General features: G+C 41.9%; 1 protein-coding gene across 1 annotated transcript in view; it reads left to right on the top strand.

Moving 5' to 3' along the window:
• KCNT2 (potassium sodium-activated channel subfamily T member 2) overlaps nt 1-12,887 on the top strand; it is a 1,405,312-nt gene that overhangs the window by 1,040,087 nt on the left and 352,338 nt on the right. Inside the window, exon 21 of the mRNA XM_044301880.1 lies at nt 3,218-3,352. Coding sequence (XP_044157815.1) covers nt 3,218-3,352 — 135 coding nt within the window. The remainder of the gene's footprint in view (nt 1-3,217; nt 3,353-12,887) is intronic.

Raw genomic sequence — 12,887 nt, 5'->3', positions numbered from 1 at the left:
AGCCGGGCCCCATCCTAAGTTCCCCCAACTTAGGGGAACTTAGGATGGGGCCCGGCTGCGCCGGCCATGTGTGGACTAGGGCACTGGCAGGCAAGGCAGGCAGTGGCACAAGGGGGGCCCGCCGCCCCAATTAGTGTGCCAGTGCCACTGCCTGCCTTGCCTAGTGCCACCATGCCATTGCCAGTGACGGTTGTGACAGCCAGGCTGCCAGTGCCCGCAGCCGCCGCCACCCTGGTCCACACATGGGCAGCGCAGCCTGGCATGGCCCCTTCCTTCCCTGTTCCCGTTCCCTTAATTGGCCAATTCAATCTTTTTAAATTTAAAAATGAAAAAAAAAAAAATACCTTTTTCCTGCCTGGTGGTGCCGCTCTTCCTCCTGCTTGTGTGGGACCCCACAACACTAAACTGCTGCCCGCGCCTACAGCAGCCACCCTGCCTGCTGGGCGTGCCTGTCAGTGGAGCCAAAGGGTCCCGGATCTGGGGCCACATACAGGCTGCAATGACGTCGGCCTGGGGGCGGGGTTTGGGGCCGCTGTAGAATCGGCGTCTCCTCGGCTCTCTCACTCTCTCTGCCATTGTCAGTGGTGGGTGGGAGCTGGAGAGCCGGAGGTGCCAGAGGCTGCAGGGCCAGGGACTGAGAGGCGAGCAATCGTGATAAACTGTCTAACCAAGTAAACAGCGGCTCAGCCTAAGCAGCGGGCCGGCTGGGCCCAGTAACTAAAGGGGGGCGGGGCGAGTCAGAGAAAATAGGTGGCGGAACGCCGTTCCGGGGCGTTCCGCCAGAAAAAAAAGCCCTGGACAGCAGTATATAATGCTTGAATTTCACACGTACAGATGCAACAAGGGCTGTAAAATTTTGTATTTTGCCCAAAAACAGTGATTTTTAAAACCCAGAAAAATAAAACTGTATGTCTAACTTAAATTGCACACTGACTAATGCGGCAGAAGCCCAAGATGGAGGGTATTGCCAAAAATTGGTGCTTTTTCAAAGCCAGAAAATTATTGAAGTATTTCAAGCTTGTTTTAACAATAACAGATGCAGCAAAGACTGCAATATTAAGTAATTTGCCCATAATGGGTGTTTTTTATTTTTTACTAACAGAATATGACAGCAGTATATAAGTCTTAATGGTCTTGGCTGTTAGAGGCTCGGGTTACCTCTCTGGAGTAAGGTGACAGAAAATGTGAGCAAACTCAGAGGTGGCAGAGATACCTAGTTGCCCGAAAAAGGAAACAGAAGAGTTATCAGCTACTGTAGCAAAGGTTGAAACCCAGAGTCACAGTAAAAGCTAAATCAGTAAACAAGAGGTTAAAAAGGAGCCAAGCCAAATTCAGTACATGGATGATATCTAAACAGTAATAGGATATGAACATTAAGCACAACTAGACAAAAAGGAGCCAGGACATATACAGAACACAAGCATTGGCCTAGAGTTAGTTCCTAATTTAATTATCTTTCTAGCTTTCTGATTGGATGCCAAACCAGAACCTTGATTGGCTTAGCACCCCATCTCTCTTATAGGTTGACCAGCCAGGGCTTGGCTGGTCAGAGTTGCTGCACAGATTGGAGCAGCAGCTGGTAGGTGAAGAGACAAACACCCCTGGATTGTGGTTAGTTATATTCTTGACACCATGTTCATTTTTTGTGCCATAATCGCTCTTATTTGTTTCAGACCAGATGGAATAGACCCCACAGACATCAGTGAGCCATAGGCAACTAGAACCCTGTTGCTAGCTCTCTGATTGTTCCTACTTGGAAACACGACATAGTTCCTACTACAGAAACATCTGACTAGACACTCTATTTTGAAAATGCACACCTATTCAGTCATCTAGTCATCACAATTAGCTGTTGTCAGTCTTACTCATATAATTATGCATGCCCATTATTACTGCTTCCAACACTTCAGCCTTAAAAACTGACATTTGCTAGCTGCTTACTATATTCTATCCCTTGACAGAAGCCATTATCACAGGATTATAAATCTTATTCACCCGTCAGTGATTTTAATGTTCTGAATGATTTGTGTTATAATACTGTACATTGGAGTTTGCGTGAGCACATCAGTTGGCAGACATAGCAATATCTCTTTCTGTCAGTTGTTTGCTTTGAATTATCTATATGAAGATTAGTTTTTATTACTTTTTTACTTTACAGCAAAAATAGCATCTGTTATATCTGGTTGAATTTCTATTTATATCTAAGAATGCCTGGGTTGTATTCTCTGCAAATTAAAGTACAATATCAATACAAAAAATGTCTTCCATTTGTATCATACAGAGATGCCAAATCATCCTTTTAGAAATATACTTTCTGCTTGTTCTACCAATCAGAGTTGGAAATGAAAATGAAAATAAATAAAAAATAAATAAATATATAAAAATCTTAATTTAAAAGAAAGTTGTCAGCTGGATTAAGGATTTGCATCTGCAGTATTACATTATGGGCTAAAAATGGTCATTTTACTAATTTTGGACTAAAATATATATTTTTTAATGTTCTTTTTTAGAAATATTGAACCATACTGTCACAACGTGTTGACTGTTTTTCTAGCTATGTGAATCCTGCTTTTTCACTTTGTGCCAGTCATCTAATAATCCTTATCTCTAATTTACTAAGAGGTCATAAACAGTTTTTGAGCCACATTCTTATCAGCAAGACAAGGGTTGAGCTTTGAAGATTGTTTCTAAGGTCAGAAAGCAAAGATAAGGAGCCTGTAAGCTCCCTGCCAAACGGAACAGATAGAAAATCAGATCCTGCTAATAGAGCATCTTCTCAGCTCTGTACAGAGAAAAGGACTCCTTATTTTTAATAACGACCAATTAAAAAAAGTTTTTACCTAATAATAAATAGAATACAACACCAACAACAATCGCCCCCAAAGGTGTACATAGCCTTTAGTCATTGTACTATTTTATTTTATTTTTTGTATTACCGCACATGTATGAAATTGGACTCATTCAGTGAGATTCTATTAATGTCTATGAATGGCAAGCTATGGCTCCATGCTACTTGGATATTACATGGAGACATTATATGGTTGTGTATACGAGCTCTAACTCAAAGGCAAGCATTTATGCATTTGTCATAAACATTTCAATTGCTACTGTATATGAACATAAACTTCCATTGTTGCATGCTTTATGTGTTTTTCATATGTTTTATCAGTTTATGAGTTTAAATAGAACTATTAGGTAATTTTTGTGTTTTTAAAAGCCTAGATGACTTGCTAAAGTGTGGTGTAACATTCGCAGCCAACATGGTGGTTGTGGACAAAGAAAGCACAATGAGTGCCGAGGAAGACTATATGGCAGATGCAAAGACAATAGTCAATGTGCAGACACTTTTCAGGTACGTCCAATTTTTTGGCATTTATTTTTACATTCATACTATTTGTCCAAACCACATTTATTTTTAAGTAGATTATCCATGAGTAGGACAGACCTCTAAGAGTGGCCGATCCATGGTGGAGATCACACTTACCTGGTCCCTGCCACTGGGTTTGATGTCTGACAGCTCTTCCTCTCCCTGCTGCACTGAAATAAACATCCATCAATAGGGGGACACATGACCGCTCTAGTGAAAGACAGGCTGCAGTGGTGACCTGCTCCCCTTGCATCATGTTACCAGTTTTTGTGACGCAAGATAAACAGGTCACAGTTGCAGCCAATCACATCACATGTCCCTGAGAGCGTCAGAAACCAAACCTAGTGGAGGAGACCAGGTCAATATGATCTCCCTCTATAGGAGGTCTTTATTACTCATGGATAACCCTTTTAACTGTTGGCAATCAATGTAAGACTATCAGATAAAACATTAAACCCACTTGTCTGATATAGTGTAAATACCCTTCATGTCGCCAAGCAGCTCTAACAGGCAAGGTATTACAAGGAGTCTGTAGGCAAATAAATTGATTTCCCAGTAAGTATACTACCACACAGGGGCGTAACTACCATAGTGGAAAACCATGCAACTTAGTTGGGATTATCTCCTCTTCTACTGTAGGTGAAAACTTGATCAGGACTCTACCATCTAAAGGAACAACTTTGAGAAAATGAGGCAGTGGAAAAATGAGCAAGGGTCATTGAAAAGGGTTTAGGCAGAAACCCGTCTGTTCTGTGTGGGGGGCCTGGTTTGATCCTTACTATGGGGCCCTTATTTATCTATGTACGCCACTGCTACCACATGTGGTAGGAGCTCAAAAACATAAGCATACATTTTTATTGTGAAAATCCTGTTGTCATTTCCTGAGAAATCCTGTTGTCATTTAATGAGACTAAGGTGTGCTCTGGGCAGAGACCATCAAATTAGCGTCAAATCACTCTGCAAGTATTACTGCCCAGTGCCTGGTTTCTGTTTGATTCATGGTTCTTGAAATTTCAGAGCTGGTAGTAATGACACAGGAGAATGTTAGGTGCATTGAAAGAAGAAGCTCTACCCATGATGCGCTGTTATTTGAGCAAAAAATTGGATAAGATGACTGGATTTTCATAAATAAAAAGGCATGGCTTTGTTTCCAGGCACCTACCATACATGGCGATATGCTTACTTTAAAATTGATTTTGGAGGTAACCGACTCCCTTTAAATCTTTAAGACTTCTGAAGGCATCCTTTGTTATCTGACATTAAGATAGTTGTGGCCTCTGTGGAGGCAGACCATCCTGAAAATGCTAAACATTTATGGTTGATGTCTATGATTAGAGATGAGCAAAGTTTTAAAAAATTTGTTTCGGCTGCTTTGCCAAACATCAACAAGAAATTCAATGTGTTATGAATTATTTAACCCCTCAGATGCCACAATAAATGCTTATCGTGGCATCTGAGAGTCACATTCAGCCTATCAGGGGGTTACTCAGTGGTTAATACAAAAAAATTATATACACTCACCTCATCCATTTGATCACCATCTTGATTTAAGAAAACATGCTAATTCTGGTGCGCGCTGACTTGTGACGTGACCACCTCATCATGCTGGGCAGGCGTCACATCACTGATGACATCAATCAAGATGACCGTGACAGCCTCTCCAAGATCGAATGGATGAGGTGAGTGTGTTTTTGTTTTTTCTTAACCGCCAGGAAATTCTAATTTGTGGCAAATCTAATTCCACTTAGTTAACATACATTTTAAGTTCTTTGCATTCCAAATAGTGATGCGCGGCAGGGGCTATATTCGAATGCGAAAAATCGGCACTGTAAAAATTGTGTGATGCAATTTCCTTTTGCGAAATACAGGCATGGGTCACTTTAGCTACATTTTTCAAGCTGGTATACTGTAAGTTTCCTGAGACTTGAGAAAATGGTTGGCACGGCAGAACATTAGAATAGCTTTATATGCAGATAGAGTCAAGTGCTCCAATATATTCGCGATTGCGCTAATCCACAGTGATTAAAATATTTTTTCTCACTACGTGCAAATTCACATTTTAGCAGTTCTGACTACAGATTACTGATTGGTGCACTAAGTATTGTTGTGAAGTTGACATTGCTTCCTTCCCATTGGCTCACAAGCAAGAAGCAAAGAGGAATCATGTGTTGACATGGAAAAAAAATGCTGAATATTCGATATAACGAATATATAGCACTATATTCTAAATATTCACGAATTCTCGAAGTGCTGATATTTACGATAAAAAATTGTTATTTGAATATTTGTGCTCAACACTAATTCCAAAGCACAGTATATCTGTCAAACTGTATTGGACATAAAAGAAGTGTAATATTCATATACTATACCTGTGAATAGAAAATAAAAGCTACATTACTATTTCTGAAGCATCCAAGCATCACATAACACTGTTTTGTTTGTTTCTTGTTCCTTTTTCTTTCTTTTTTTTTTTTTTTTTCAAAACTTTTACATGTATTAGATGTTTACTCCCTGTTGGTACTAAATCCTGTCTTGAATCCCTAGCTTAAAATAAGAAAAGATTATTTCCCTTAGTAAAAGATTCAAGTGCTTTTCCAGAAGGAAGTGTGAGCATATAAAAATAACGTGGCTTCCGAATATGAAAATCAGATTTCAATTTTTAGCAGATAAATATATTGCACTTAGGGATGAGCGAACTCGAACTGTATAGTTCGGGTTCGTACCGAATTTTGAGGTGTCCGTGACACGGACCCGAACCCGGACATTTTCGTAAAAGTCCGGGTTCGGGTTCGGTGTTCGGCGCTTTCTTGGCGCTTTTGTGACGCTTTCTTGGCGCTTTTTGAAAGGCTGCAAAGCAGCCAATCAACAAGCGTCATACTACTTGCCCCAAGAGGCCGTCACAGCCATGCCTACTATTGGCATGGCTGTGATTGGCCAGAGCACCATGTGACCCAGCCTCTATTTAAGCTGGAGTCACATAGCGCCGCCCGTCACTCTGCTCTGATTAGCGTAGGGAGAGGTTGCGGCTGCGACAGTAGGGCGAGATTAGGCTGATTAACTCCTCCAAAGCACTTGATTAATCGATCGATCTGCAGCTGTGGATCATTGAGCTGCTGATACTCAATTGCTCACTGTTTTTAGGCTGCCCAGACCGTTTGTCAGTCACTTTTTTCTGGGGTGATCGGCGGCCATTTTGTGTCTTGTGCGGTGCTGCGACCAAGTGCATCCAAGCTGCGACCAAGTGCATTTAACCCTCAATGGTGTGGTTGTTTTTTGGCTAAAGCCTACATCAGGGTGAAGCTGTCACACCAAGTGCATTTAACCAGCAATAGTCAGTTTATTTTTTGGCCATATACTACATCAGGGGCAAGCTGCGCCTGTCACCAAGTGCATTTAACCCTCAATGGTGTGGTTGTTTTTTGGCTAAAGCCTACATCAGGGTGAAGCTGTCACACCAAGTGCATTTAACCAGCAATAGTCTGTTTATTTTTTGGCCATATACTACATCAGGGGCAAGCTGCGCCCGTCACCAAGTGCATTTAACCCTCAGTAGTGTGGTTGGTCAAGCTATCACACCAAGTGCATTTAACCAGCAATAGTCTGTTCATTTTTTGGCCATATACTACATCAGGGGCAAGCTGCGCCTGTCACCAAGTGCATTTAACCCTCAATGGTGTGGTTGTTTTTTGGCTAAAGCCTACATCAGGGTGAAGCTGTCACACCAAGTGCATTTAACCAGCAATAGTCTGTTCATTTTTTGACCATATACTAAATCAGGGGAAAGCTGCGCCCGTCACCAAGTGCATTTAACCAGCAATAGTCTGTTCATTTTTTGGCCATATACTACATCAGGGGCAAGCTGCGCCTGTCACCAAGTGCATTTAACCCTCAATGGTGTGGTTGTTTTTTGGCTAAAGCCTACATCAGGGTGAAGCTGTCACACCAAGTGCATTTAACCAGCAATTGTCTGTTCATTTTTTGGCCATATATATACTACATCAGGGGCAAGCTGCGCCCGTCACCAAGTGCATTTAACCCTCAGTAGTGTGGTTGGTCAAGCTGTCACACCAAGTGCATTTAACCAGCAATAGTGTGGTTATTTTTTGGCCATATCCCAGTCTAATTCTGTCACTAAATCCATACCGGTCACCCAGCGCCTAAATACTAGGCCTCAAATTTATATCCCGCTAAATCTGTCGTTACTGCTGTACTGTTGTGGCTGGGCAAGTTATTTAGTGTCCGTCAAAGCACATTTTTTGTTCAGGGTTGAAATACAATTCCCAATTTAGCAATTTCATAATTTAGTGGTTTCTGCTATATCAGAGCTATTTGAAATCTATCCCTAAAAGGGTATATAATATTCAAGGTGCACATAGGGTCATTCAGAATAACTTCACACACACGCTACTGTGCATTTCCAAGTCTAATTCTGTTAGTAAATCCATACCGGTCACCCAGCGCCTAAATACTAGGCCTCAAATTTATATCCCGCTAAATCTCTTGTTACCGCTGTACTGTTGTGGCTGGGAAAGTTATTTAGTGTCCGTCAAAGCACATTTTTTGTTCTGGGTTGAAATACAATTCCCAATTTAGCAATTTCATAATTTAGTGGTTTCTGCTATATCAGAGCTATTTGAAATCTATCCCTAAAAGGGTATATAATATTCAAGGTGCACATAGGGTCATTCAGAATAACTTCACACACACGCTACTGTGCATTTCCAAGTCTAATTCTGTTAGTAAATCCATACCGGTCACCCAGCGCCTAAATACTGGGCCTCAAATTTATATCCCGCTAAATCTGTCGTTACCGCTGTCCTGTTGTGGCTGGGAAAGTTATTTAGTGTCCGTCAAAGCACATTTTTTGTTCTGGGTTGAAATACAATTCCCAATTTAGCAATTTCATAATTTAGTGGTTTCTGCTATATCCGAGCTATTTGAAATCTATCCCTAAAAGGGTATATAATATTCAAGGTGCACATAGGTGGCTGACGTGAAGCCTCATTCTCTGCTGACATGAAGCCAGATTGTCTGTTACGGGACCTCTCTCCTCTGCCTGGGTGCTGGGCCTAAATTTATGACAATGGACTGTTGCAGTGGTGGGTGACGTGAAGCCTGATTCTCTGCTATGACATGCAGACTGATTCTCTGTTGACATGAAGCCAGATTGTCTGTTACGGGACCTCTCTCCTCTGCCTGGGTGCTGGGCCTAAATATATGCCAATGGACTGTTGCAGCGGTGGCTGACGTGAAGCCTCATTCTCTGCTATGACATGCAGACTAATTCTCTGCTGACATGAAGCCTGATCCTCTGTTACGGGACCTCTCTCCTCTGCCTGTGTGCTGGGCCTAAATATATGCCAATGGACTGTTGCACTGGTGGCTGACGTGAAGCCTGATTCTCTGCTATGACATGCAGACTGATTATCTGCTGACATGAAGCCAGATCCTCTGTTATGGGACCTCTCTCCTCTGCCTGGGTGCTGGGCCTAAATTTATGAAAATGGACTGTTGCAGTGGTGGGTGACGTGAAGCCTGATTCTCTGCTATGATATGAAGACTGATTCTCTGCTGACATGAAGCCAGATTCTCTGTTACGGGACCTCTCTCCTCTGCCTGGGTGCCCGGGCCTAAATATCTGAGAATGGACTGTTCCAGTGGTGGGTGACGGGAAGCCAGATTCTCTGCTATGGGACCTCTCTCCAATTGATTTTGGTTAATTTTTATTTATTTAATTTTTATTTTAATTCATTTCCATATCCACATTTGTTTGCAGGGGATTTACCTACATGTTGCTGCCTTTTGCAGCCCTCTAACCCTTTCCTGGGCTGTTTTACAGCCGTTTTAGTGCCGAAAAGTTCGGGTCCCCATTGACTTCAATGGGGTTCGGGTTCGGGACGAAGTTCGGATCGGGTTCGGATCCCGAACCCGAACATTTCCGGGAAGTTCCGCCGAACTTCTCGAACCCGAACATCCAGGTGTTCGCTCAACTCTAATTGCAATTTAGTACCTTACTAAAAAAAATAAACTATTAAATAGGTATTCCCTTTGTGTCACACTATTACTTATCAACAGGATAGGAGATTATTAGATCAGTGAGAGTCTGATCACTGCTTAGGACCTTCATCAGAATCTGAGCCCAGTCCTTTTTGGAGCATTACATTATATTTTTATTTTATTATATATATATATATATATATATATATATATATATATATATATATAACTGGGTGTGAGGAATGTGGAATTAGGATTTAATGTCAGCCATGATCCAATTTCAGCCATATTCTGTCGGATAGCAGAGAATTCTGCAGTCATCCTTGCTTCAAGCAGGTCACTTGCGTACATTTCACACCTTCTCCAGGAAAATCCCCCTGCAGGTGGTCTCAGCTAGTAACCAGTTCAATCAAATCTATCAGACATCATGGAGCCGGTGATGCATAAGGAATTATGAATTGCCCGTCCAACCCAGGCATGAACCATCTATATATCTGTGACCCTGGGGCCAAGATGGACGTGCCCCTGGTAGGATAACAGGAAGGTGAGATACAGAGATCTCCCTACAGAAACCTAATAATGGTGCCATATTTGGTCTTCACCTGTAGCCGGGACCCAGGTGGACCTGTTGGTCCCAGAACCATCTCCAAGTGACCTTCTGGTCTGGAGCTATGGGCCCTAATGGGTTTTGTGGGTTGTTTGGGTGCCCGGACCAGGAGGAAGGGAGGGGGAGGCGTGGCTGACTATAGGTAAAAATACCCATGCAGGCAGAGTCCAGCGTCTTTTTCTGAAGGAAGGTCACGTTGTGTAACATGTTTGGAGAGACCTGGGAACTCACTGTGATAACTGCCACCCATGTGACTACAGCCAAGCCTTACAGCAACCCATTTTTTATTATCACCCAAAGGACTACTGGTAACTGACCCTTTTCTGTTTAACCCTGTTTTTAACATACCACCTGTTTTTGTACATCCGACCACTGTATATATTCTCTGTGTATATTGTGTATTGTCTAGTGCGCCCTTAAGGCAATTGAATATATAATTTAATCTTGTGCTGTCCTTGTATCTCAATCACAAATCCCCATGTCCGTGTTTCGGCATAGTTATACGCTACTGCAGGTTGGTTACTCACCCTATATAATCCCGTTAGCGGGCCAAACTTATATCAAACGAGGAACTAGTGGCAGTCTACTGTGGCTCTGTTTTGTATAAATACCTGGGTTAGTGACAAGGCTCTCTCAGCTTGTCTGGGTTGTAAGCAAGTTTGGAGTTCCACCCAAGGCCGTTTAGAACACTGTAGCTCCCCCCCCCCTTCCTCTCTGTGCCCGCGTAGACAGGAGGAGTCTGTGTAAACTGTACCAAGTGAACCTTATGTGCTCCATGGGAGGGCCTAATTTCATGTCTTGGTAACCAGTGACTATACCGTATGTCATGAGCTTGACGTAGTTGACTTCTGGTGGGGCCGTGAGGTGAGGTATTCATCAGATTGGGGTTGAAGAATTAGCACTGGTTACATGGGAAATACAACCACTGAGCCCTCACTGCAGAGTTCATATGGATCTGCTAAGACCCATCAGCTCCTGTAGTTATCTGGTACCTGCCGATCACATTGCTAGAACAGTAGGAGGAAGCATTATTGCAGCTTTCTGGTCTGTCTACATGATGCCCATTGTACAGAAATGCGGAAGGCAGGGATGGTAATAAACCACCTCTGCCATGTCTATAGGGAACCTTGTTGTCACTGACAGCTGCAAACTCTGCAAGGGCATTCGGAAACATCCCTGCAGTCCTAAATGTGAGCTCACCAGACCAATTTGAAGACATCTAGTGGTCAAGAAGAAGCTAAAATGCATCTGTGTGTGGTGTATATGCTTGCTACAGCTTTCTTAACACCTGGGAAAAATGGTGTGATTATATTGTGTTGTCTTCCTGGACCTCAAGTTCAACATATCGTGGATTGGGTTGATAGATTACTGGGAGGGGCTGGAGAAGATCCAGCGGTCATAGTCCACATTATATCCAATGACAAAGACAGAGAATTTAGGGATTTAGGTCGCAAGCAAGGATATCAAAGGTAGTATTTTCTGAAATACTACCTGTACAATGAGCCACACTAGAAAGGCAGCGGGAAATTAGGGAGATTAACAAGTGGCTCAAGCACTGGTGTAGGAAAGAGGAGTTTGAGTTCCTGGAGAACTGGGCTGACAAGTCTGTCAGCTGCAGGCTCTATTATAGGGATGGGCTTAATGGGAAAGGTGCCGCTATTGCATCAAAAAGGGCATAGATGCCCGTGATGAGAACATAGTCCTGCCAGTTTACAAATCACTAGTCAGACCACATATGCAGTACTGTGTACAGTTCTGGGCTCCTATGATCAAGGCAGACATAGAATAGCTGGAGAGGGTTCAAAGGAGTTCAAGTAAAGTAATAACTGCAGTGGGTGAACTACAGTACCCTGAAAGATTATCAAAATTATAGTTATTCAGTTTAGAGAAAAGATGACTGGGGGGAGATCTAATAACTATATATAAATATATCAGGGGTCAGTACAGAGATCTCTCCCATCATCTCTTTATACCCAGGACTGTGACTGTGACGTGGGGACTTCCTCTGAGGCTAAAAGAAAAGATGGTTTCTAGGATAGATAGTCTACTGGTATGAAGAAAGATAAGGAGGAGCCCTAATTGTTTTATGTTCCCTTTTGAAATAAAAAAAAAATAATAATATTGTTTTATAAAGACAAAGACAAAAAAATATAGATTTTTTTGCCTTTATTTAACTTCACTAAACTTTATTTTTGTATTGTGTAAAGTAATAAATTCTCTCTGATTTCTTCTTTTACTGTCAATCACTTTATTGGCCTCTTGCCCAATAAGTCTATTTTTGCTGCATTATAACTGTAATAATACAGAATGATGCTGTTCGGATCAACAGCATTTTTATTATCACATAAAGTCTGCAGTTCAATGCACTGAATAACCTGAATTATGGAACAATAAAACACAGATTATATTACTGAAATGTTTCGCTTAATTATCTCACTTCATATTAGATTCCAAAACATTTCCATATAATGTATCCATGTTCACAATTAGAGATGGCCTTGCGGTTCGTCCGGCGATCTGATTTCTTCTTTTACTGTCAATCACTTTATTGGCCTCTTGCTCAATAAGTATTTCTATTTTTGCTGCATTATAATTGTAATAATACAGAATGATGCTGTTCGGATCAACAGCATTTTTATTATCACATAAAGTCTGCAGTTCAATGCACTGAATTACCTGAGTTATGTAACAATAAAATACAGATTATATTACTGCAATGTTTCGTTTAATTATCTCACTCCAAATTAGATTCCAAAACATTTACATATCATGTATCCATGTTCACAATTAGAGATGGCCTTGCGGTTCGCCCGGCGGTTGTTTCGCGGCGAACTTTGCACGTTCGCGATTCACCGAACATGCAAACATTTGTCCGCCGGCACCATAGTCTTTTGCCTTGCGCCAAACTTTGACCCA

The sequence above is a fragment of the Bufo gargarizans genome, chromosome 7 (genome assembly GCF_014858855.1).
Source record: "Bufo gargarizans isolate SCDJY-AF-19 chromosome 7, ASM1485885v1, whole genome shotgun sequence".
NCBI lineage: Eukaryota > Metazoa > Chordata > Amphibia > Anura > Bufonidae > Bufo > Bufo gargarizans.
The sequence above is the reverse complement of the archived record's forward strand: the minus strand, read 5'-3'. Positions and strand labels throughout refer to the sequence as shown.